The 27,315-nt window shown below is 42.8% G+C and overlaps 1 protein-coding gene across 1 annotated transcript; it reads right to left on the bottom strand.

Moving 5' to 3' along the window:
- Window positions 1-9,915: 9,915 nt before the first annotated feature.
- On the bottom strand, window positions 9,916-24,201 carry LOC110486415 (zinc finger CCCH domain-containing protein 7B). The gene is made up of 23 exons (XM_021558009.2): window positions 23,984-24,201; window positions 23,606-23,673; window positions 23,417-23,453; window positions 22,933-23,130; window positions 22,326-22,484; window positions 21,828-21,908; window positions 21,555-21,608; window positions 21,066-21,108; window positions 20,724-20,920; window positions 20,215-20,635; window positions 20,001-20,062; window positions 19,711-19,819; window positions 19,299-19,457; window positions 18,923-19,125; window positions 18,208-18,308; window positions 17,923-18,104; window positions 17,519-17,595; window positions 17,232-17,398; window positions 16,496-16,601; window positions 16,146-16,254; window positions 14,212-14,345; window positions 13,837-14,006; window positions 9,916-13,628 (listed from the first exon to the last, which is right to left on the bottom strand). Exons 2-23 carry the CDS (start codon window positions 23,662-23,664, stop codon window positions 13,448-13,450), a joined length of 3,009 nt encoding a protein of 1,002 aa, XP_021413684.2. The 5' UTR covers window positions 23,665-23,673; window positions 23,984-24,201; the 3' UTR covers window positions 9,916-13,447.
- Window positions 24,202-27,315: the final 3,114 nt, after the last annotated feature.

The following is a 27,315-nucleotide window of genomic DNA, read 5'->3' as shown; positions in this document are numbered from 1 at the left end:
TCCTGAGGTACTGACTTGCTGCACCCTCGACAACTACACTGTGATTATTATTATTTGACCATGCTGGTCATTTACAGTGCCTTGCGAAAGTATTCGGCCCCCTTGAACTTTGCGACCTTTTGCCACATTTCAGGCTTCAAACATAAAGATAGAAAAGATATATATAAAGATATAAAACTTTTTTTTGTGAAGAATCAACAACAAGTGGGACACAATCATGAAGTGGAACGACATTTAATGGATATTTCAAACTTTTTTAACAAATCAAAAACTGAAAAATTGGGCGTGCAAAATTATTCAGCCCCTTTACTTTCAGTGCAGCAAACTCTCTCCAGAAGTTCAGTGAGGATCTCTGAATGATCCAATGTTGACCTAAATGACTAATGATGATAAATACAATCCACCTGTGTGTAATCAAGTCTCCGTATAAATGCACCTGCACTGTGATAGTCTCAGAGGTCCGTTAAAAGCGCAGAGAGCATCATGAAGAACAAGGAACACACCAGGCAGGTCCGAGATACTGTTGTGAAGAAGTTTAAAGCCGGATTTGGATACAAAAAGATTTCCCAAGCTTTAAACATCCCAAGGAGCACTGTGCAAGCGATAATATTGAAATGGAAGGAGTAACAGACCACTGCAAATCTACCAAGACCTGGCCGTCCCTCTAAACTTTCAGCTCATACAAGGAGAAGACTGATCAGAGATGCAGCCAAGAGGCCCATGATCACTCTGGATGAACTGCAGAGATCTACAGCTGAGGTGGGAGACTCTGTCCATAGGACAACAATCAGTCGTATATTGCACAAATCTGGCCTTTATGGAAGAGTGGCAAGAAGAAAGCCATTTCTTAAAGATATCCATAAAAAGTGTTGTTTAAAGTTTGCCACAAGCAACCTGGGAGACACACCAAACATGTGGAAGAAGGTGCTCTGGTCAGATGAAACCAAAATTGAACTTTTTGGCAACAATGCAAAACGTTATGTTTGGCGTAAAAGCAACACAGCTCATCACCCTGAACACACCATGCCCACTGTCAAACATGGTGGTGGCAGCATCATGGTTTGGGCCTGCTTTTCTTCAGCAGGGACAGGGAAGATGGTTAAAATTGATGGGAAGATGGATGGAGCCAAATACAGGACCATTCTGGAAGAAAACCTGATGGAGTCTGCAAAAGACCTGAGACTGGGACGGAGATTTGTCTTCCAACAAGACAATGATCCAAAACATAAAGCAAAATCTACAATGGAATGGTTCAAAAATAAACATATCCAGGTGTTAGAATGGCCAAGTCAAAGTCCAGACCTGAATCCAATCGAGAATCTGTGGAAAGAACTGAAAACTGCTGTTCACAAATGCTCTCCATCCAACCTCACTGAGCTCGAGCTGTTTTGCAAGGAGTAATGGGAAAACATTTTGTGCAAAACTGATAGACATACCCCAAGCGACTTACAGCTGTAATCGCAGCAAAAGGTGGCGCTACAAAGTATTAACTTAAGGGGGCTGAATAATTTTGCACGCTCAATTTTTCAGTTTTTGATTTGTTAAAAAAGTTTGAAATATCCAATAAATGTTGTTCCACTTCATGATTGTGTCCCACTTGTTGTTGAGTCTTCACAAAAAAAATACAGTTTTATATCTTTATGTTTGAAGCCTGAAATGTGGCAAAAGGTCGCAAAGTTCAAGGGGGCCGAATACTTTCGCAAGGCACTGTATGAACATTTTGAACATCTTGGCCATGTTCTGTTATAATCTCCACCCGGCAGAGCCAGAAGAGGACTGGCCACACCTCATACCCTGGTTCCTCTCTAGGTTTCTTCCTAGGTTTTGGCCTTTCTAGGGAGTTTTTCCTAGCCACTGTGTTTCTACACCTGCATTGCTTACTGTTTGGGGTTTTAAACTGAGTTTCTGTACAGCACTTTTAGATATCAACTGATGTAAGAAGGGCTATATAAATACATTTTATTTTATTTTATTTGAAGGGGTCAGTGACCTGGCAGTGTGGTGCCGGGACAACGACCTTTCCCTCAACTTCAGTAAGACCAAGGAGCTGTTCGTGGACTACAGGAAACACCTCCAAAACAAAGGTCATGGTATTCAATCAATCCCTTTCCCAGTCTGCTGTCCCCACATGCTTCAAGATGGCCACCATTGTTCCACCCTACCTGATACACTAGACAGACTCCAATTTGCTTACCACTCCAATAGGTCCAAAGACGACGCAACCGCCATCACACTGCACACTGCCCTATCCCATCTGGACAAGGGGAATACCTGTGTAAGAATGCTGTTCATTAGCTACAGCTCAGCATTTAACACCATAGTACCCTCCAAACAAGTCATTAACCTTGAGACCCTGGGTCTCGACCCCGCCCTGTGCAACTGGGTCCTGGACTTCCTGACGGGCCGCCCCCAGGTGGTGAGGGTAGGAAGCAACATCTTCACCCCGCTGATCCTCAACACTGGGGCCCCACAAGGGTGCGTTCTCAGCCCTCTCCTGTACTCCCTGTTCCATGACTGCGTGGCCATGCACGCCTCCAACTCAATCATCAAGTTTGCAGACGACACTACAGTGGTAGGCTTGATTACCAACAACGACGAAATGGCCTACAGGGAGGAGGTGAGGGTCCTCGGAGTGTGGTGTCAGGAAAATAACCAAAAAAACAAAGGAGATGATCATGGACTTCAGGAAACAGCAGAGGGAGCATCCCACCAACCACAACGACGTGACAGTAGTGGAGAAGGTGGAAAGTTTTAAGTTCCTCGGCATACACATCACGGACATGGTCCTGAAATGGTCCACCCACACAGACAGCGTGGTGAAGAGGCTGAAGAAATTTGGCTTGTCGCCTAAAACACTCAAACTTTTACAGATGCACAATCGAGAGCATCTTGTCGTGCTGTATCACCACCTGGTACGGCAACTGCTCCGCCCACAACCACAAGGCTCTCCAGAGGGTAGTGCGGTCTGCACAACGCATCACCGGGGGCAGACTACCTGCCCTCCAGGACACCTACACCACCCAATGTCACAGGAAGGCCAAAAAGATAATCAAGGACAACAACCACTGCCTGTTCACCCCGCTATCATCCAGAAGGCGAGGTCAGTACAGGTGCATCAAAGCTGGGACCGAGAGACTGAAAAACAGCTTCCATCTCAAGGCCATCAGACTGTTAAACAGCCATCACTAACATAGAGTGGATACTGCCAACATACAGACTCAAATATCTTGCCACGTTTTAATAAATGGATTTCATAAAGGTATCACTAGGCTCTTTAAATAACGCCACTTTAATAATGTCTACATATTTCTCATCTCATATGTAGATACTGTACCACCTACTGCATCTTGCCTATGCCGCACGGCCATCGCTCATCCATATATTTATATGTACATATTCTTATTCATCCCTTTACATTTGTGTGTATAAGGTAGTCGTTGTGAATTTGTTAGATTACTTGTTAGATATTGCTGCACTGTCGGAACTACAAGCACAAGCACTTCGCTACACTCGCATTAACATCTGCTAACCATGTGTATGTGACCAATACAATTGGAATTTATTGGATTTGATGTGGATTGGTAAGAAGAATGCCCCCTCTCTCCACCAGTGTGATTACTACCTCTGAGGGTTTAGAGCTTGAGGTAGTCACCTCATACAAGTACTTGTGAGTATGGCAAGACGGTACACTGTCCTTCTCTCAGCACATATCCAAGCTGCAGGCTAAGGTTAAATCTAGACTTTGTTTCCTCTATCGTAATCACTCCTCTTTCACCCCAGCTGACAAACTAACCCTGATTCAGATGACCATCCGACCCTTTGGCAGTGATTACAGCCTCGAGTCTTCTTGGGTATGACGCAACAAGCTTGGCACACCTGTATTTGGGGAGTGTCTCCCCATTCTTCTCTGCAGATCGTTTTCAAACTCTGTCAGGTTGGATGGGGAGTGTCGCTGCACAGCTATTTTCAGGTTTGATCGGGTTCAAGTCCGGGCTCTGGCTGGGCCACTCAAGGACATTCAGAGACTTGTCACGAAGCCACTGCTGCGTTGTCTTGGCTGTGTTCTAAGGGTCGTTGTCCTGTTGGAAGGTGAACCTTCGCCCCAGTCTGAGGTCCTGAGTGCTCTGGAGCTGGATTTCATCAAGGATCTCTGTACTTTGCTTCGTTCATCTTTCCCTCAATCCTAACCAGTCTCCCAGCCCTTGCTACTAAAAAAACAACCCCACAGCATGATGTTGCCACCACCATGCTTCACCGTAGGGATGGCATTGGCCAGGTGATGAGCGGTGCCTGGTTTCCACCAGATGTGAGGCTTGGCATTCAAGCCAAAGAGTTCAATCTTGGTTTCATCAGACCAGAGAATATTGTTTCCCATGGTCTGAGAGTCCTTTAGGTGCCTCAAGGCAAACTCCAAGGGGGTTGTCATGTGCCTTTTACTGAGGAGTGGCTTCCGTCTGCCCAATTTACCATAAAGGCCTGATTGGTGAAGTTCTGCAGAGATGGTTGTCCTTCTGGAAGGTTCTCCCATCTCCATAGAGGAACTCTGAAGCTCTGACCAAGGCCCTTCTCCCCCGATTGCTCAGTTTGGCCGGGGGCAGCCAGCCAAACTTGCATTTAAGAATGATGGAGGCCACTGTGTTCTTGGGAACCTTCAAAGCTGCAGACATTTTTTGGTACCCTTCCCCAGATCTGTGCCTCGACACAATCGTGTCTTGGAGCTCTACGGACAATTCCTTCAACCTCATGGCTTGGCTTTTGCTCTGACATGCACTGTCAACTGTGGTACTTTATATAGACAGGTTTGTGCCTTTCCAAATCATGTCCAATCAATTGAATTTACCACAGGTGGACAACAATCAAGTTGTAGAAACAAGGAAGATCAATAGAAACAGGATGCACCTGAGCTCAATTGCAAGTAAATAAGGTATTTATGTTTTCTATTTTTAATACATTTGCAAAAATGTCATTATGGGGTATTATGTGTAGATTGATGAGAAAAAATATATTTTCATCATTTTTAGAATAAGGCTGTAACGTAACAAAATGTGGAAAGAGTGAAGGGTTCTGAATACTTTTCCGAATGCACTGTATCTACCTCTGTCACTCCAGTATCCCTGCACATTGTAAATATGCTATCGGAACTGACCTTGTATATAGCTTTTTATTTCCTATTTCTTATTTCTTGTGTGTTTTTGTTCTACCTTGTGTTATTTTTAGTACTACATGGATACTGATTACTGCATTGTTGGGTTTAGAGCATGCAAGAAAGGCATTTCACTGTACTTGTGCATGTGATATTAAAACTTAAAACTAGAGGAGGGGACTAAGCATGTACCCCTGAAGGGCCCCCGTGTTGAGGGTCAGCATGGCAGAAGGGCGGATGGGTTGTTGCCTACGTTCACAACCTAGGGGCGGCCTGTCAAGAAGTCCAGGATCCAGTTGCAGAGGGAGGTGTTTAGTCCCAGGGACCTTAGCTTAGTGATGAGCTTTGAGGGCACTATGGTGTTGAATGCTGAGCTGTAGTCAATAATCAGCTTTCTCACGTAAGTGTTCCTTTTGTCCAAGTGGGGAAAGGCAGTGTGGAGTGCAATAGAGACTGTGTCAACTGTGGATCTGTGGGGGCGGTATGTGAATTGGTGTGGGTCCAGAGTGCCTGGGATGATGGTGTTGATAGGTATACAGAAGATAGCACTATTTGGTAAAAGACCAAGTCCATAGTATGGTAAGAACCGCTCAAATAAGCAAAGAGAAACAGTTTGTGATGTGCAAAAGACAGCTGAATGTGGTGGCAAGGTGGCACGCATGCCTCGTTCATTATGCAAAACAGGAATGTTGGCCTATATGAGGGAGCTGTTGAGGATGGATGGCTTATTTGTGAGGGTTGCCTACTCAGTCAAAGTATATTTGCCATTGCTAAAGTAACTTGAGTTGTCCTCATGGTCCTCTCTTTTTAGCTACAGTGGCAAGAAAAAGTATGCGAACCCTTTGGAAATATCTGGATTTCTGCATAAACTGGTCATAAATTTTGATCTGATCTTCATCTAGGTCACAGTAATAGACAAAAACAGTCTGCTTAAACTAATAACACACAAACAATTATATGTTTTCATGTCTTTATTGAACACACCATGTAAACATTCACAGTGCAGGGTGGAAAAAGTATGTGAACCCTTGGATTTAGTAACTGGTTGACCCTCCTTTGGCAGCAATAACCTCAACCAAACATTTTCTGTAGTTGCGTATCAGACCTGCACAACGATCAGGAGGAATTTTGGACCATTCTTCTTTATTAAACTGTTTTCAGTTCAGCAATATTCTTGGGATATCTGGCGTGAACTGCTCTCTTGAGGTCATGCCACAGCATCTCAATAGGGTTGAGGTCAGGACTGACTGGGCCACTCCAGAAGGTGTATATTCTGTTGATTTACTTCTGTGTTTTGGGTCGTTGTCCTGTTGCATCACCCAACGACAGATAGCCTAACATTCTCCTGCAAAATGTATTGATAAACTTGGGAATTCGTTTTTCCGTCGATGATAGGAAGCTGCCCAGGCCCTGAGTCAGCAAAGTAGCCCCAAACCATGATGCTCCCTCCACCATACTTTACAGTTGGGTTGAGGTTTTTTCTCCACACATGGTGTTGTGTGTTCCTTCCAAACAACTCAACTGTAGTTTCATCTGGTCACAGAACATTTTGCCAGTAGCACTGTGGAACATCCAGGTGCACTTTTGCAAACTTCAGACGTGTAGCAATGTTTTTTTGGACAGCAGGGGCTTCTTCCGTAGTGTCCTCCCATGAACACCATTCTTGTTTAGGGTTTTACGTATCGTAAACTCGTCAACAGAGACGTTAGCATGTTCCAGAGATTTCTTTAGCTGACACTCTAGGATTCTTCTTAAGCTCATTGAGCATTCTGCGTGGTGCTCCTGCAGCCATATTTGCAGGACAGCCACTCATAGGAGAGTAGTAACAGTGCTGAACTTTCTCCATATATAGACAATTTGTCTTACTTTGGACTGATGAACATCAAGGCTTTTAGAGATACTTTTGTAATCCTTTCCAGCTTTATGCAAGTCAACAATTCTTAATCTTAGGTCTTCTGAGATTTCTTTTGTTTGAGGCATGGTTCACATCAGGCAATGCTTCTTGTGAATAGCAAACTCACATTTTGGGAGTGTTTTTTATAGGGCAAGGCAGCTCTAACCATTGATTGGAATCCAGGTTAGCTGACTCTTGACTACAATTAGCTTTTGAGAAGTCATTAGCCTAGGGGTTCACATACTTTTTCCAACCCTCACTGTGAATGTTAAAATTATGTATTCAATATAGGACAAGAAAAAAAACAATACTTTGTGTGTTATTACTTTAAGCACACTATGTTTGTCAATTGTTGTGACTTAGATGAAGATCAGATCAAATTTGATTACCAATTTATGCAGAAATCCAGGTAATTCCAAAGGGTTCACATACTTTTTCTTGTCACGGTATGCTTTAATTTTTACTGATTAAGCACCAACTGAACAAGCCAAATAAAACCAGTTTCAACTGTACTGGGCAGATGGCAGACAGTGTGCGTGTATGGCGTCGTGTGGGCGACAAGTTTGCTGATGTCAACGTTGTGAACAGATTGCCCAATGGTGGCGGTGGGGTTATGGTATGGGCAGACATAAGCTATCAGACAACGAACACAATTGCATTTTATCAATGGTAATTTGAATGCAAAGAGATACAGTGATGAGATCCTTAGGCCCAATGTCGTGCCATTCATCTGCCTCCATCACCTCATGTTTCAGCACGATAATGCATGGCCCCATGTCGCAAGGATCTGGTGGTCACACTAGATGCGGACGGACTGGTTTTCTGATCCTCTCCCCTTTTTAAGGTATCTGTGACCCATAGATGCATATCTGTATTCCCAGTCATGTGAAATCTATAGATTAGGGCCTAATTTATTTATTTAAATTGACTGATTTCCTTATATGAACTGTAACTCAGTATATTCTTTGAAATTGTTGCATGATGCGTTTATATTTTTGGGATGATTTTGACCATATGGTTAATGAGGGGCGTTTCAAAATGCAAATAGCCAAGGTCGTGCACAAGCACTGGTTCTCTCTTACTGGTGTGAATATGACACTGGTAGGATTGTTTGTTAAATCACACGTTTTCTATGTGCACAAACATTCTAAATTCAGCTCGTAAGTAGTATTTTCGAATAGTTTCTACGCAATATTGATAAATGAAGCCCAAGATGTGCAAAGCTTTTAGAGACTTAGCCAGAAAGACTCACAGCTGTAATTGCTGCCAAAGGTGATTCTAACATGTAATTACTTATGTAAGAGAGAGTTCTGTATTTATTATCAATACATTTGCAAACATTTCTAAAAAGATGTTTTCACTTTGTCACTATGGGGAATTGTGTGTAGATGTGAGAGACATTTATTTCTTTAATCCATTTTGAATTCAGGCTGTAACACTAAATGTGGAATAAGTAAAGGGGTATGAATACAAGGCACTGTTTTCCAGTCTGTGCTAGCAAAACAGTCTTGTAGTTTAGAATTTGCTTCATCGGACCACTTCTGAAATGAGCGTGTCACTGGTGCTTGCTGTTAGATTTATGGAAAGAACAAGCTATTTGTAAACACAGAGAGCAAAATGATTATGAGATGGTCACTGTGAATCACCAATGCCATGCCAAATTCATGTGGCACAAAACACTGATGCCTGGGATGAGAGCTCTGATCTGTAGACTGTTTGTGAGTATGTAAGCAAGTCTGATATGAACTCTATCATGGGAGCATGCAAATGAATGTCATTTTGAACACTATACACTGACAAAGAATGATAAGATTTCATTCTGGATGTTCTATTTTCTTTGATATTGAATACAGCATTGTTGAGGAAGAGCTTGCAAGTGAACATGTGTACGTGAAACCTATCACTTCATAATATGCAAAGTGATATTTGCTGGCAGCAAGTGTGTTACAGTATCAAATTATCCAAAGCAGTTTGTCAAGACATGAAAATGTAATGTTTGTTTTGTGAAATAGTACATTGACAAGTTTGATAACACACTTTAGTTACTGGCTGCCTGGGTTTAAGTAATTGAAGATGTTGCACATGCTGCAAAGTTTATATTTCAATGACATTGCATCAGTCCATTCAGCTAGCAACACAAGGAAGTTGCAGGACGCTATTGAAATTTGACTGTTAAAACATTATTGCATGAATGTAGCTAATGTCCCTGGTATGAAGTTACCTTCTATCTGGATAAATGTGTCTATCCGTCACAAATGTGTTGAAGAGAATAGCAAGGGTATAAACAAATTCACACCGATTTATATTACCGTTGTCAATGGAAAACGAGAATGGAAACGCATCAGGGATTTGACTTCAGGAACAAAACTTGAATTGCTTTGTCTGATTTACACTTTGCAAGAACTTCTAATCATGTCACGAGGATGCAATGTGCGGGCAAGTTACTGAGTTCAGTAGCCATGCCTACTAGCATTATGAATATAGAACGTACTCTGTGAAAGACCAACTATACTAATCGTTCAATTTATCCAGAGTTTCAGTTTGCTGTATAGGCTGTCAATCATACCCATCAGCCAATTACAAGTTGGGAGCCGGTTTGTGTTTTCGACCACAAAGGTGCGAAACCCCCCATCTCATCACGCACTCGCAAGCAATCGGGACACTAAACAGCACATAATGAAGATCTGAAGGTGGAAATCATTTACCCTCCGCTTGAACCTCAATGACTTGAACCACACTAACTAGAACACAGATGTTTACACAATATATATATAACGTGTCCTTTGATAACAGAACGTAGTCAGTGTTATAGTTGTCTAATAAATTAGAATAAGTAACAAAATAATTGTCAACAGTAAAAAAAAGGATCATGGATCTATTACCTCTCAAAAATAGTTTTATTTAACATGTCAGATTTGGTCAATAGCTCAAACAATTCATTTTTGTTTTCTCAGGTACCATGATGTTGGAAATTAAATGCACAAACACTGCAGTCTCTAACCATCTGTTCAATCAGTAAGGCAGCTACAATAAAATAGAGTGTGGTCACGAGAGCAGTGTGAATAGTGTTTGACAAGGGTGCACTTTTATAAAGGGGTCATTTTGATGGCTTTGAGAGGGGGCACTTCAGTTTCAATAACTGTTTCCAGATAGCAAGGATTAAACTGCCTGAAAAAAAGTCCTTGACAAACAACATAGGCAGATATATTGTGGTGCAGTCAGTTCAATGACATAGATGGATGTGATGAAGGTCAATGTGATTCACTCCTCGATTAGAATTATTTAATCCAGGACAAAACCTATGGCAGTTTCCCAAACTTGGTCCTCGGGACCCTAAGAGGTGCACATTTTGGTTTTTGCCCTAGCACTACACAGCTGATTCAAATAATCAACTAACCATCCAGCTTTGATCATTTTAATCAGCTGTGTAGTGTCAGGGCAAAAACCAAAACGTTCAGAGATTAGAAAAAACTGGCCTATGGCAAATCAACAGGATCCAGCTCACTGACTTTGTTTCCATAGTAGGAAACATACCACTCTATAGATTATTTTAGAATGTTGTAAATCAAAATAGTTATAGCCATAATAATTGTCATTGAAATAATAGTATTTAGTAACAAACTTAAACCTTCCATTTGGTTCATTCCAAGAGTATCCATTACCTCTCTATACTGGCTAAAGCTGGTATTCAACACACTTCCCATGTGCAAAGCTTATGAACTAACACTAACATAATTACCAGTGATGTATACAGAACTTTTCAATATTTCAAGAGAACCCCCCCCAAAAAGTGTGCATGTTAACCCCTCCCTTACCCCTCACCCAGCCTGGTCTCATAGACTAGACGTAACCTAGTAAATGTATATCTGGGACACTCAAATTAGTATGTTACGTTTGGTATGGTTACATAAAACAGATGGTTACTTAAGACAAAAACTAAAGTAAGGTGGATAGGTTGGCGTATAACATGAATGTCTAGCATCATGGACAACTTCTGAACTACTTTTTAGCTACTTAGCCTACCTCCTAAACTCTAACCCCGAGCCTAGCTAACAGACACCTAGCTATAATTTGTAACATACCATGCGTTTTGCTAATTCGTAACATATTGTACGGGTGATGGAAATCCCCAAATGAGTACATACCATACGAAACGTAACATATCATATACTAAATGGCGTGTCTCGGATTTACATACAGAATAAGACAAAATGCTCTGAGACTAGGTATGCTTCACTGCCTCTTTCAGCTTCTAGGGCTAAATGCTCTCATCTGCACAACTCTGAATTATGTATTCTTCTCTCTCCTTATTTAGAATTACAGTCTTAGCTTTTAGGCCACCGCCCTTGCAAAACAGGAATGACACACCCAGAAGCATACTCTGAACCCAACAATACAAAGTATGATTTGGTAAAAAAATAACTAAGGTATAGAAATCAATATGATATTTTACTAGGTTTAACTACCATGTTATTACTTATTGTTTGCCAACATTGATATAATGTATTAATGTGCAGGACTACACATGTGGAGATACATTTATTCACATCTTCAAATTTACTGGGCAGATACTCATGGTGTGCCGAAGAAAAGATTGAGTCTCTACGCTAGATAGGAACTACTACTACAGGCACATTTGAGGAACTTCCAATCTCTCTTGTATTGGATATTAAATTATGGGTCAATTATATACCCACAGGTTAGGCCTTAGCATCCTCAATCTATTTAGCCAGTAGTAGTGGTAGGCGTGGTAGAGTCCGACCGCTAATTGTAGACACCCTCCTCTTGGCCGCAAAGACAAATGTTTTAATTTTTGTTTGTCATGAGGCGGAGAGAAAATGTTACTGTTTTAAAGCTAGTTTCCTGCAATTCCACACATTTTATCATCGGGATGAGAGAAAATTAAGTCGAAGTCTTTTCTTTTTTTTTAAGGAGTGTGGCAGTCCCATTCCTTTTGTAATATTTGCTTTTTTGAAGAGAGTACAATGTGAAAGACAGGGAAGATGGGGTGATTCAAAGGGCAGTGGGCCGGTTTCAAACCCATGCCAACTCCGGCATATACGTGTGCCGCTGGACCACACAGAAAATATGCAGTTTTAAAGCAAATTTTCTGAAATTCTACACATTTTGCCATGGCTTACATGTTCTTATGCTATTGGAGTGAATTCAAATCAAATTCCATAAAATGTTTAGAATTTGAGAATTGAATCTTATTTAAGATATATAGCTCCATTATATATTTTCTACATACTTTATATCTGGTTTAGTTGTTTATGTTTACACTGAAAATGTTTAACCAGCCCGAAAATGTTTAATCATATTTTTTGGAGCAGTGGCAACAATTTAGCAGCGGTGGCTCACCGCTATAGGAGAAACACTGTCCGGTGAGTGCAATTAGCTCCAATGAGTGTCATTTTCTCAATATTAGGAGTTGAGAAATAAAGTTGACATCATTAGAAATAAGATATTATCCTCAATTATATTGTATGTCTAATTTAAAATTAATTGAAACTTGTTGCTAGCAATATTGATAAAAACATTGAAATAAAATAATATTTTTATATTTCCATGAACACCCAGCAGTACCCCTGTATTAGTGTGATGATATTCTGTAACGTTTTGTCTGTCTACAATGGCAGCAGCAAATTCTTTAAGATGCAATATGCAGAAATCACTCACCATTTCCTGGTTGCTAAACTTCTAATACTTTGCCTAATTTAAGTTGGTGACAAAACAAGCAATGTAGGGAATCATTGTACCATCTAAATTGTTGTGAAATATCTTTCCAATAACCAAAAATATAGTATTTTCAGCTGTTTGAAGCTGGTGTACAAAAACAAAAGAATCAAAAATAAAACTTAAGAACATTAAGCATAGAAATAGGGCACATAGAACAGATCTTTCAATGAGAATGACCACATAGAAACTAACATTTCTATGTGAATTTTCTCAGGTCACCCAAAAAGTTAAACATTGCATCTTTAAATTGGCATAAGACACATTAATAAAGTGAAAGTGAATAACGTTTGCCTTCCAGCAAAATCAGTTTTCATTTGATGGAAGAACAGTTGTGAAAGTTTAGCGGTTGTACAGAACAGAAGCATAAATTAATTCTTAATATCCCCCAAAAAGACGTATATAGATTAAACAGACTATTAATGGAGATATTTGGTCAGTACTGTTTTGTTAAATGGCAGTGCTAAATTACTTTTTTCAGACCCAAGATCTCATTTGTTAAGCCCTTTTGAAAATATTGGACAAATAAGGCACTTGCAGTCCTAACCAGCTCAAACAGGTATAAACTGTATTAACTGTTAACTAATAAAGAAAATACACCCCAGGGTTTTCAACAAAACAGACGACTGCTGTCTATTTACAGGTGCAAGTGTCTCACATAGGGGACAGGGGCTTCAGTCCTGCAGGAGAAAGTTGTACTTCCCAAAGTCAAACTCGTCTGGCCTGATGAGCATGTCTTTACGGGCCTTGGCCAGCTTCCGCCGCAGGAATTCTCGCCTCTCCTGCCATTCCACCAGCTCCTCAACACTGTGGGCGTAGTCACAGCTCACCCCCTCAGGACAGCCACTCTCCAGCCTGTCAATCACATTGATCTATTATATACATACGTCAATCACTGTACACCGATAACATTTGACAGGAACAAATAGGATAAGGGTGTGGTAAGTGAACCCTGCCATATCCCAGGTGTTTTCTGTGTGCATATACAGAGCATCTCTTGATGGGTAATGAGAAAGGAACTACAGTATTGAGACCCAGTACTGTGACTCTGGGCGAGTGTTACCTGGGACAAAGGGCGAGGCGGAGTCCGGGGAAGCGGTATGTCCAGGTGAGGCTCTCGTCCTCTCCCTCGCAGCTGAATACACGGTCCTTGTGTTTCTCTGAGGAGATGTGCTGCTGCCACTGGCGCTCACTGTTACTATGCCTCCCACACAGACGACAGTGGAAGCCGCTCTAGAATACACACGCACAGTAAAACTGTTCTTTCAGTACGTTACGCATTCATACACACTGACATACGCACACATTGCATGAAGATGCATGCACACTATCAAAATGCAGTCCTTCTTGATAGTGGTAGATAGCTTTTATGTATTGTATGTATTGTTTGCGTTCTACATCCAACAAACAGGTTTTGTGAGTAAGTGCCTTTACTCACCATTGGCTCGGCATAGTCGGTTGGCATGACAATTTGCTTCTCCTCTACGGGTTGGGTGATCAGGGTGTCATCCGGCAGATGGTTTTGATTCGTCATTGTAAGCCACATGTCGTACATCTGCTGCATATCCTTCACTTCAGGAACAGGTTCAAAGAGGAACGTAAGTAACAATATTAATGCGTATACACTGATGTATACGCTGCCTCGATGAGCGTGTTTATTAGCGAGTGCATCGGAGATGTCGTACCCACTGTGACTATTAAAACCTTTCCCGACCAGAAACCGTGGATTGATCCTAGCATTCGCACAAAACTGAAAGCGGGAACCACCTCTTTTAATCATGGCAAGGACACTGGAAACACGACCGAATACAAGCAGTGCAGCTATTCCCTCCGCAAAGCAATCAAACAAGCAAAGCATCAGTATAGAGGCAAAGTAGAGTCGCAATTCAACAGCTCAAACACGAGACGTCTGTGGCAGGGTCTACAGTCAATCCCGGGTTACAAAAAGAAAACCAGCCCCGTTGCGAAGATCTTCGTCGTTCTCCCAGACAAATTAAACAACTTCTTTGCTCGCTTTGAGGACAATACAGTGCCACTGACACGGCTCGCTACCAAAGCCTGTGGCTCTCCTTTTCCGTGGCCAACGTGAGTAAAATATTTTAAACTTGTTAACCCTCGCAAGGCTGCCGGCCCAAACGGCATCCATCAGAGCATGCGCAGACCAGCTGGCTGGTGTGTTTACGGACATTTTCAATCAATTCCCATCACAGTCTGCTGTCCCCACATGCTTCAAGATGGCCACCATTGTTCCTGTTCCCAAGAAAGCTAAAGTAACTGAACTAAATGACTATCGCCCCATTGCACTCATTTCTGTCATCATGAAGTGCTTTGAGAGACTAGTCAAGGATCATATCACCTCCACCCTACCTGATGCCCTAGACCCACTCAAATTCGCTTACCGCGCCAATAGGTCCACTGGTGACGCAATCGCCATCACACTGCCCTATCCTATCTGGACAAGAAGAATACCTATGTAAGAATGCTGTTCATTGACTACAGCTCAGCATTTAACACCATAGTACCCTCCAAACTCATCAAGCTTGAGACCCTGGGTCTCGACCCCACCCTGTGCAACTGGGTCCTGGACTTCCTGACGGGCAGCCCCCAGGTGGTGAAGGTAGGAAATAACATCTCCATTGCGCTGATCCTCAACACTGGGGCCCCACAAGGGTGCGTTCTCAGCCCTCTCCTGTACTCCCTGTTCCATGACTGCGTGGCCATGCACGCCTCCAACTCATTCATCAAGTTTGCAGACGACACTGCAGTGGTAGGCTTGATAACCAACAATGAAGAGACGGCCTACAGGGAGGAGGTGAGGGTCCTCGGAGTGTGGTGTCAGGAAAATAACCTCTCACTCAACGTCAGGACAGACTGTTAAACAGCTATCACTAACAGAGGCTGCTGCCAACATACAGACTCAAATCTCTAGCCACTTTAATAAATGGACTTAAAGGTATCACTCACTAGTCACTTTAATAATATTTTCATATTCTACATTACTCGTCCCATATGTATATACTATATTCTATACCATCTACTGCATCTTGCCTATGGCGCACTGCCATCGCTCATCCATATATTTATATGTATATATTCTATTCATCCCTTTACATTTGTGTGTATAAGGTAATTGTTGTGAATTTGTTAGATTACTTGTTAGATATTACTGCATTGTCAGAACTAGAGGCACAAGCATTTTGCTAAAATTCGCATTAACATCTGCTAACCATGTGTATGTGACCAATAAAACGTGATGTGTACTGGTGGGTATAATAGGCATCTGAGCCAATCCTGCTCATAGATCAAAGTAAACAAAGGCGATAATGTGGAACAAAAGGTTTAGTGGATAATGAAAATATAGTGTAAACTTACAGCCATTGTTCTTCATATAAGTCCATACTTGCTTCTCCTCTTCACTGTGGGCAAAGGCACAGTTCCCAATGTAGTGGCACTTCTTCTGCTTCACCACATGGGCACATATCTGAGGGGGACACGTTATGCCGTTACGCACAGACTACGAGGATGTTTGTGGAAACAAGTTTGCACAGTGTCAATGATTAAGTATTAAATTCAACTGACCAATATATACCGTTACCCATGAGCACACTAACATAATAGTTAATTGTAAGTTAAACAGACACAATGATAATATGCTTGGTTGAGTCTATCAAAAATCATTTCTAGCAGATCGTGCATGAGGAGTAGCAGGGGGAAGCACACACGTCATACTGCTGGGGGTAGGTCTTGGCAAAAGGCAACGTCCGCACCATCACCCATTTCTTTCCCTCGAAGAACTTCACCAACAACACCCGACGCTCCTTCGTCCAACTACAGGGAGAGAGATGTAAGAGTTATGGTAGACTTTCCAGAAAGATACTATCCTAAATTACATAGGGCTTTGCTGTAAACGCTCCATACACCTTGGTTTGTGTCCCCGAGATGAACAGTCTCTATTGTCATTCAAAAAACTGAACACATATCTCAGACTACACATCTAATATACAATGGCCATACATTGACCAGTGCTCCCACACATTGGCTAACTGGGCTTACTGCATTGTGTCCCGCCACCCACCAACCCCTCTTTTACACAACTGCTACTCTGTTCATCATATATGCATAGTCACTTTAACCATATCTACATGTACATACTACCTCAATCAGCCTGACTAACCGGTGTCTGTATGTAGCCTCGCTACTTTTATAGCCTGTCTTTTTAATGTTGTTTAATTTCTTTACTTACCTATTGTTCACCTAATACCTTTTTTGCACTATTGTTAGAGCCTGTAAGTAAGCATTTCAATGTAAGGTCTACACCTGTTGTATTCAGCGCACGTGACAAATAAAATTTGATAGACAATAGTGAATAACAGTGGTCAGTCATATAGAATTGTTGCATACTACAGTGAAGCATTGGTCTCCATCTGGCTAGGGATGCTAGGTAGAGTGCAGCCTCACCTGTGCCTGGCCTTGGCTGCACAGTACTTAAGCGCTTTGTCCGGCCCGCTGACCAGCCCGTCCCTCCAGCACTGACCACAAACAAACTTCCTCTTCAGGTTCAAGCAATAGCCTCCTCCCCCACCTCCACCACTTGAGGATGAAGATGGTGGTGGCATGTACACCGGCTTATAGTCAACAAGTCACAGGGACAAAAACAGAGAGGCAAAAGGTAGAGAATCAGACAAACTACACAGGAGCCGTTGTCTCACCATATTATGAGATGTGGCATAGCAGAGATATTATACCTTGGGTTTGTGCGTGACCTGCTCCTGTTTATGCCAGTGTCGCTTGGATTCCTGAACAATTTCTTCATGAGTGATGCCTAAAGAACAGGCACATACACAGAAAAGTGATGCCTAGTTGAGCCTAGGCAGTTGAGTACAGACAGTATTTACAAACAGTGTTTTACAGTGTTTATCAACTATGACAAGTCTGAACGGCAGTGTCTGCTGACACCTACTGGACTTTGTTGAAAGTTTCCTGACTTTTAGTATAGAAACAAACATTTACAAATAAAGATGTTTTATTGTAGATCGGCCTCTACATTTAAAAATGTTTTCACATTTATTAGACAGGAATAAATATGCCTCTCTGTGTCTGAGACCAAGTACAATGTTCATGAGTGTGTGTGCATCAAGTCTGACTGTACCAGAGTCTTGCTGCAGCCTCCAGCACTTGAGCTCTATGACAGAGTGGGCAAAGGAGCAGCTGTCCTCTCGCTGGCAGCCGTAGCGCTGGGCATGGCGGCACACGTCCAACTGGCACTGGGTATACAGCGGGCGGATCTTAGTGTAGTGCACGCTGCTGGACCTCACCGCATGCACCAGGCACCTGCAGGGCAGAGGGGGGGAAGAGTGAGGGTTTGTTTGTGTGTGTGTGTGTGTGTGTGTGTGTGTGTGTGTGTGAGGGAGGGAGGGGAGCAAATGTGACTCACTTGTTTTTGTTGAATGGGTGTCGGGCGCAGGGGTTGGAGCAGGTGGACGGCACCTCCTTACTGTGCTTACTGATGATCCTGGGCTTACTGTCATAGCACTCCTGAGGAGAGAGAAAGGGGGGGAGAGAATGAGGGGGAAAGTTGAGGTAAACAGAGACAAGAAGTAGGGGGGAGCATTGTTTTAGAGGTCTGCGCGGGACAGATTTTTTCCATCACATTTTTATTGCACCTCATCTCACGTTGGTTGAGCGCCTCCACTTCTTTCCATTATCAATATGTATTTATACACTGTAGTAAGCTACAGTCTAATCATATTTAAGTTAACTGCCACGTGATTCTCCGCCCATGTAGGCAGCCAACTCTATTTCAATGAGACCACACATACTAGGCACACTTGAACTCTCACTCCCAACTAGGAGAGGAGAGGTAGGCTACTGAAGTTGAAGCAGTGTGTGAATAATGCGAAAATTGTGCTTTTAGCATACAAAGCAGAAAGACGACCATTTCCAAATAATCTGCGGGACAACAAAAATATTTTAATACCAAAGTCATCTGTCTGACTGCACGCTCCCCGCACGCAGCATGAAAAATGACGACCGCTCTGCAGCGATCTCTGTCGGGACTCGCAGCCCCCTACCATGTTTCACTGGTAAAGCTTGGACATATGGAGGTGTGTCTGTGTAAGGGCACACGTGTGTGTGTGTGTGTGTCCTACCTCACAGAGGTACATGAACATGCCGTTGTGGAGCTGCAGCAGAGATGTGATGCTAAGCCTGTCATTGTTGGGCCTCTGCGGGTCAAACAACAGCTCTCTGTTCAGGGCTCCCTTCCTCTCCAGGGTCCACACATCTACCTCCTCCTGGCAGTAGGCAAACGTACAGCCCTCCCTATACTTACACTTCTGAGTCTCCAGCACTTCTGCACAGAGGGAAGGAACTTAGATTACAACATATACAAACTCAGACCAACGCTAACCTTTAGGACCCTTTTTCCACAGATTAAAACGACTGGGTAATTTGAACTATGACACACACATTATCTTCATCTAAACAGAGCCTCTTTCCCACACCAGTGACTGTTGTTTTCCGTACCTTTGCAGAGCACAAACGGCCCAGTAAAATTGTGCGTGGGGCGGGGTCGCACCCTGTTCCAGACAGGGTGCTCTGCAGCCCTGATCCTACACAGAAGAATGTCCCGCTTACAACGGTGGGCCAATTCTTCCTGGTGCTGGTAGTCCAGGACCCCTGGACCTGTGAGACACAGAGAAAGGGAGGGAGGAGAGGGGGATATACGGGTAAAGGGGAAAAGAGGGGGAGAGAGACAGAGAAAGGGGTAGTTAAGGGGGGACATAAGAATAGACAGGTGAACCTCAGCTATGATGCCTTGAAACTGTCAGTCCTATTAGTTAGAAGTAGGGGGCCTCCCGAGTGATGCAGCGGTCTAAGAAGTAAACTGGGGGAGGGACACTAGCTGAGAGCGAGTTTATCATGTCCACTACTGTACCTATCCAGCTGTAGCACGTGGCACAGGCCTGCATGAAGTCATGGGTGGCTGCTAGGGGGTTCTTGGTCAGCTGAGAAAGCTTGGAGGAGACCTGGCCATTCTTTACCACCTACATCGCCATGGTAATAGAAATGAATTTAGGTTAATATGTCAAGGTAAAACTAGCATGACGCTGTAAACGACAAAGTTCTATGTGACCTAAACGTTGCATAATAAATGTTTTAATTTAAATGTACACAATGTACGGGAGGGAGTCTAACAAATCCTGCTGACAGAAATAAATGGCTTACTGTGTGATTGGACTTCTTGGGCGAACGTGTTGCAGAGAGAACATTGTGGGAGATTCTTGCACCTTGAGATAGTGTGAGAACAAAAAAACAGAACAATCAATTATAACACCTACATTAGGTTCATACCTGCCTTGGTGTTAAATATTAAAAGAAAAATGAACCATGTATACATTGCTATAAGCTAACAAGACATTACCGCCCTCAATCGACTCACCAGGCAGGTTGAACTCAGAGAGGGAGTCCAGCCCCCCTCCCCCCACCACCACTGGTTTGGCTGCAATTGCGCCCCCAAGTGGGTAGAAACTGTCAAGGGCATCTAAGGCATCAAGTGAATAGAGTGCTGTTGTGGGAGCCGGGGCATCCCCACCACCAAGGCCTGAAAGGGTGTCCAGGTTGTTTAAAGTATCTAGAGAGTCTAGTGCATCAAGGCCATCTAAAGATTTCAGAGCACCCAGGGCATCCCCCCCACCCATGCCTGGGAATGTGTCCAGAGAGTTGAGCTGGCTGATGGCTGAGTTGAAGAAGGCTGGGGGGAGCCGGGGCGAGGGGGCGGGCAGGCGTGAGGGAAATGGGAGCTGGATGGGGACACAAGCTGAGCTGGGGAGGATGATGGGAAAGGCACGTTGGGGGGGAATCTGAATGAGAACGAGAAAATGAGAAGTTGCATTGACAGATTCAGGGAAGCTATATCAGAATACTATGTCGACCAGTAGACAAACTCACACAGTCCAGCAGGCTGTCTAGATCGTCTCCCATCAGTTCACTGTCACCCAGATTCTCCGACTCAGGCACAGAGATGGGCAACCGCCGGGGGCCTTGGACAGGGCTACCCAGAAGTTTGGAGTAGACCAGAGGACCAGAGGGAGAGGATTCATCACTAACTGGGATAGCGGAGGATAGAGGCTTGCAGGAGATACCAACTGAAAGACAGGGAGAGGGAACATGTGAGATTAATTTTCTGGAAGTTATTCAATTGTTATTACTACTTTTGACAAATCTTCTTCGATAGTCTTTACATTACAATGAGATAGGTAATTCAACAATTCTGGTAAGGAGAATTACTACCTGATGAGATGTCACTTAAGGAATCCAGACCACTGCCATACATCTTGAGGTGAAAAGAGAAAGACAACAGCTTCTGTTTAAGTACATTCCAAATCTCAACCAATTTAAGTGGAAATATGCAACTTTTTGGGCAGCCCAACTAAATTCACATAGAAATGTGGTTATAGATGTATAATTCTACTTGAAAACAAGTCTAAAAGGCGATAGAAAATATCTATGTACTCTCTTCTACGCTTCCTATTCTTATGTTTTGTTTTTGTGTCTTTTACTTTTGGTTTTGTACACCAGCTTCAAACAGCTGAAAAAATAATTTTGGTTATGGAAAATATATTTCAGAGCGGTTTAGATGGTACAATGATTCTCTAAACTATACTAGCTTATAATTACCTTGTAATTAGGCAAACTATTAGTTTCAGCAACTATGAAATGGCGGAGCGATTTCTGCATAGTGCAACCTTAAAGTGTAATGGTGAAAGTTGTTGTACTTGCCTCTCCTGCAAAATGAGCTGAGTTCCCATTACTTTTCTCAGATTTGGCCGACTCCTGCAAAGGAAACAAATACTAACTCCATAAAGAGGCAACCTAATGAAAATGTTGCCTCTTTAATGACTTCAATTGTTATGAATCCAAATTGAGATTTAAACCAGGGCATAAGCAGCTCATGGCAGATTGAGAACAATTGAATCCAAGCCACTTTATCATGGAAGGTAAGTTGCCATGCTGTTTGAATCTAGACCTTCTGCTTTGGAAACGGATTCTCACCTGTGTGCTAATGTAGGCTTTGCGTATCTTCAGGCCCAGTTTGTTAGCTAGCTCCTGTGCCAACTCATACACATGTTTGTCCTATGAAGAGTACAAGATAATATATATATTTTTTTTTTACATTTAAATACGCTTTTTATTAAATTAATTTCACGAACACTTATTCTGAATTACATGATACTGCAAAAGTACGGTGTGAGGTCTCCCCCTCGCCGCATCGTCTTCTCACATTATTTTGAAAAACATCAAAGGTATTCGAAGGAGAGATGGAAATGTGGAAACAAATCCACTTGTATGAAATTAAACTCTCCTTCTCCACTAGCGGATCATCATGAGGAATCCAAAATGACATATGTCAAGTGGTAAAAAGAAATTGTTGCTAGTTGTGCTAGACTTTTTATAGATAAAAACAATATTCTACTTAACCTTTTAAAGGTGTACATGCTTTTCTACTTCAAGAAAACAGCCTCTGATGTGAACATTCATAATGTTACTCACGTTAGGCGTAGTGAGCAGGCAGCCCGTGCTGCAGTTGTAGGCCTCTCTGAAACGGCCCAGCTCCCGCAGGCATAAAGCCTTCCTGTAGAGTGCCCTGCAACTGTCTTTGCACAGAGCCAGCGCACTGTCACAGTCCTGCACACCCTGCTCATACTCCCCCTGAGAGAGATGGAGAGAAAGAGATGACAGGTAACGTGTGGGTTCTGCCACAGAGTGAAAGACTAAGGCCATACAGTGGTTAATACAGGCTAATGAGAATGGGGTAATGATAGATGATACAGGCTCTGTAACTTCAAGGGGATGTTGAGGAAGTGTCTGACTGTTGGCAACATTTCAATGATGAGGCTGAAACACATGTTGCACATGATGCAATAGAACAATGTGATGCAACAACACGAAATACTGAAATAGAGAGATTGCAATGGGTATTCACCATTGGTTCAATATTTACCCACTACAGCACATTTGCTTCCAACACAATTGCTATTAAATATTATATGTAAAAGATGACTTCATACTTTTTGTATACAGAATTGTGAACCTCATTCAATCATCCATATTGTGGATCGAATATGCATAATCCTGGTGATACACCACTCTGACTCACCATGCTGTGGTAGGCTGCTGCCCTGTTGAAATACAGACTCTCCAGCAGGGCTGAGGGAATTTCTAGAGACTCAGCCTGGGCATAGTGGGCCACGTTGACACCCTCACTGAAGTCCTTTATGGCCTGCTGCCACTCACCCTCCCTGAACATTGCATTCCCCTCATCCAGCAAGTTACACACCAACTGGGTCAGAAACCCCTGGAGGGACATTCAGAGAAGAGGAATATGGCATGGGCGTGAGATAAAGACAGTACACAGGACAAGCCACAAAGGACATGGATGTGTCTAATCAGTATTATGGCTGGTTTTGGTACTTTTTTCCCATGGCAATAATGGACCAAATGTGAAATGGTGAACATCTCTGAAAAGGCCAAGCTGCATGACTGCGAGCACACAACATGTTCTTTGGAACAGTATAGGGGGTGTAGACATGCCTAGACTAAGGTCAAGAGAGAAGACAGTCATCACATTCATGAATCCCTACCTTATAGCCTTCAGGCTTTGGATAAGGCAAAGAAGACCTAGGACACAGAGGAAAAGATAACCTATCAATACAAGTGAACTAGTGCCGTATGGCCGTTTGAGGGTATAGGATGAATGACAAGTAAGAGAGCAACTGGCTACAATTTAGTTGAAAAATTGTGGGAATTGCAGGGGAATGTTTATTTCGCACTGTATGAATCCCAGGGCGTTCTGAATGCCCTCCTGGCGCTTTTGACGGTCCATGTCCATCTCTGCACACTGTAAAAAGAGAAAGGCCCATATCAACATAATTTTGACGTCTACTATCGAATTAACGTTAGGCCCATATCAACATAATTTTGACGTCTACTATCGAATTAACGTTACCTAGACAGAATAAATAAACTAGGTTCAAGAGCTCGTGCAAAGTATACAGCAACGAGAAAATACCTGGCCAGTTTAGCCAAATATATATATATTTTTTAGCTAACGTTAAATAGTTAACCATGTCTCAAGTTATCTAGCTTTCATGCTAGCTTGCTAGCTAGCTAACGTTAGCTGGGCATGATTTGAGGAAGTTACAACCCACCTGGTGATAAAACACATAAATCGACGTTTACTGCTGTGGACAGCCGAAAATCTCGCCACAGAGAATTTAGAGCTGTACAGCAACCAGCCATCCAGTGCAATTCTTTGCAATTGTATTTTTTTCGTGGACAATTTACATGTGAGTTTCACTTCCAATTCCTCAGCTGTACAATGAACACACACTCCCTCCCTAGCTTGTTTTTGAGTTGCTTGGCTCCCACAAGGTCCTAGTGAGATTATTTCAAGGGTAGGGTGAGGTGTGCTCTGAATAAAATGTTTCTTGTTTAGACATGTCATAAGGAAGTAATCAATTATACACGAAATTAAAACGTTTGCATTTTTATTTTATTTGAGAAATTCACCTAGCTAGGATAGCTTTCACATTTTTTTTGTGTTGATTCTCTCTGCAGTTCTAGCGCAAAGGCCGGCAGATGGCGATATTGAGTAGTTTCGTCTCGTTTTACCTCTTAAAGCGAGACATTTGTATTATTTCTAGCGCAATACCCGCAAAGATCAAAGCAATTTTTATTGGTCACATACACATGGTTAGCAGATGTTAATGTGAGTGTAGCGCAATGCTTGTGCTTCTAGTTCCGACAGTGCAGTAGCATCTAACAAGTGACCTAACAAATTCACAACGACTACGTTATACACACAAATGTAAAGGGATGAATAAGAATATGTACATATAAATATGTGGATGAGAGATGGCTGTGCGGCATAGGCGAGATGCAGTAGATGGTACAGAATACAGTATATACATATGAGATGAGTAATGTAGACATTATTAAAATGGCATTATTTAAAGTGACCAGTGGTACCTTCATTAAATCCATTTATTATAGTGGCCAGAGATTTGAGTCTGTATGTTGGCAGCAGCCACTCTATGTTAGTGATGGCTGTTTAACAGTCTGATGGCCTTGAGATAGAAGCTGTTTTTCAGTCTCTCGTTCCCAGCTTTGATGCACCTGTACTGACCTCGCCTTCTGGATGATAGCGGGGTGAATAGGCAGTGGCTCGGGTGGTTGTTGTCCTTGATTATCTTTTTGGCCTTCCTGTGACATTGTGTGCTGTAGGTGTCCTGGGAGGACAGATAGTTTGCCCCTGGTGATGCATTGTGCAGACCGCACTACCCTCTGGAGAGCCTTGCGGTTGTGGGCGGGGCAGTTGCCATACCAGGCGGTGATACAGCCCGATAGGATGCTCTCAATTGTGCCTCTGTAAAAGTTTGTGAGTGTTTTAGGTGACAAGCCAAATTTATTCAGCCTCCTGAGGTTGAAGAGGCGCTGCTGCTGTTGCGCCTTCTTCACAACGCTGTCTGTGTGGGTGGACCATTTCAGTTTGTCCGTGATGTGTACGCCGAGGAACTTAAAACCTTTTCCACTACTGTCCCGTCGATGTGGATGGGGGGATGCTCCCTCTGCTGTTTCCTGAAGTCCACGATCATCTCCTTTGTTTTATTGACGTTGAGTGTGAGGTTATTTTCCTGACACCACACTCTGAGGGCCCTCACCGCCTCCCTGTAGGCCGTCTCGTCGTTGTTGGTAATCAAGAATACCATTGTAGTGTCGTCTGCAAACTTGATGATTGAGTTGGAGGCGTGCATGGCCACACAGTCATGGGTGAACAGGGAGTACAGTAGAGGGCTGAGAACGCACCCTTGTGGGGCCCCATTGTTGAGGATCAGCAGGGTGGAGAGGTTGTTTCCTACCCTCACCACCTGGGGGCGGCTCGTCAGGAAGTCCAGGACCCAGTTGCACAAGGCGGGGTCGAGGCCCAGAGTCTCAAGCTTAATGGCGAGTTTGGAGGGTACTATGGTGTTAAATGCTGAGCTGTAGTCAATGAACAGCATTATTACACAGGTATTCCTCTTGTCCAGATGGAATGGGGCAGTGTGCAGTGTGATGACGATTGCGTCGTCTGTGGACCTATTGGGGCGGTAAGCAAATTGAAGTTTTATGGAAGACACATTTAAAAACGTTCTACCCAATGACATCATCAAAGTTAAAAACATTTACATTTAAAAAAACTATAGCTAGATTTCCATCCAATTGGCGACACATTTTAATGCAAATATTTTAAAATCTACATTCAAGAAAATATGTGTTTTTTTTCCCACCAATGGTGTTTCCACCAAACTGACTTTTGCGGATAAAAATCACATTTTTTACATACGTTTTCATGTACAGAATAAAAATCTAAAGTTAAATGTGTTTCCATCGCATTCTCAACTCTACCAATAGTTTTGTCGATAAATAGCAAATGTGGCTACTCTGATCTCCATACTTGCGCTCTAACCAACAGCTCACAGATAGTGTGGTTAGGTTAGTTTACATGATACGATTTGTATGGATAAGCGCAAGAACGGCAAAAATAAGACCCTTGATATTTATTTATCTCAGTAAGTTAGAAAAGCTACGGCTAGCTTTTTCAAACAGAAATTTGCATCCTGTAGTTCCAAAAAGTTTTGGGACACTGTAAAGTCCATGGAGAATAAGAGCACCTCCTCCCAGCTGCCCACTGCACTGAGGCTAGGAAACACTGTCACAACCGATAAATCTACAGTAATTGATCATTTCAATAAGCATCTTTCTACGGCTGGCATTGCTTTCCACCTGGCTACCCCTACCCCGGCCAACAGCTCAGCACCATCTGTAGCAACTTGCCCAAGCCCCCCCCCCCCCTCCCCTCCTAAAAGAGTTGCAAAATCTGGATCCCTACATATCAGCTGGGCTAGACAATCTTGACAAGCCTGTTCAACCTCTTTTTCGTGTCATCTGAGATCCCCAAAGATTGGAAAGCTGCCGCGGTCATCCCCTTCTTCAAAGGGGGAGACACTCAAGACCCAAACTGTTATAGACCTATATCCATCCTGGCCTGCCTTTCTGATATAAGAATTTGAATGTTTAAAGGTAATGACTAAAGTATTCCACCCAAAACTGTATAACTGTGTAAAATGTGTTAGAATCATAAGAATATAATCTGAGGATGTGTGTAGCTCTGTTAGAATTCTAGAACTATGGCATTATATTATTTTTAAGATATGCAAGCAGGGTGCAGCTGTAAAACAGATAACAGAAAACCATTAGAGGTTTTCAAACCAAGGTGCCCCAATCAGGGGGGGGGGGGGGGGGGGGGAGTGAAAGACTTGAAGAATGTGACAAGATTGATAGTTCTTTCGCTATTCTGTGGTAGGTGGAAAAATACTGTTTGTTTGAACAGGGAGTAGCCTAAGATAAGGATTTGTGTGTGTATAAAAGACTGTCTGCTTTTGAGTGGCAGAGTGCTCTCTGAATAAAGTGCTGATCCTTTGTATGCTGGACTTTGTCTGTA

This window comes from Oncorhynchus mykiss, chromosome 13 (assembly GCF_013265735.2).
Source record: "Oncorhynchus mykiss isolate Arlee chromosome 13, USDA_OmykA_1.1, whole genome shotgun sequence".
NCBI lineage: Eukaryota > Metazoa > Chordata > Actinopteri > Salmoniformes > Salmonidae > Oncorhynchus > Oncorhynchus mykiss.
Note: the sequence above shows the minus strand (reverse complement) of the source record. Positions and strands in the feature narration are given on the sequence as shown.

Excerpts from the sequence above, each read along its gene's own strand:
- LOC110486415 (XM_021558009.2), bottom strand. The coding sequence starts at position 23,664 with ATGGACATGGACCGTCAAAAGCGCCAGGAGGGCATTCAGAACGCCCTG. Across the intron at positions 19,458-19,710 it reads CACGTGCTACAGCTGGATAG|GTCCAGGGGTCCTGGACTAC; the intron begins GTACAGTAGTGG and ends TGTGTCTCACAG. Across the intron at positions 13,629-13,836 it reads CGCCTCGCCCTTTGTCCCAG|GCTGGAGAGTGGCTGTCCTG; the intron begins GTAACACTCGCC and ends TGTGATTGACAG.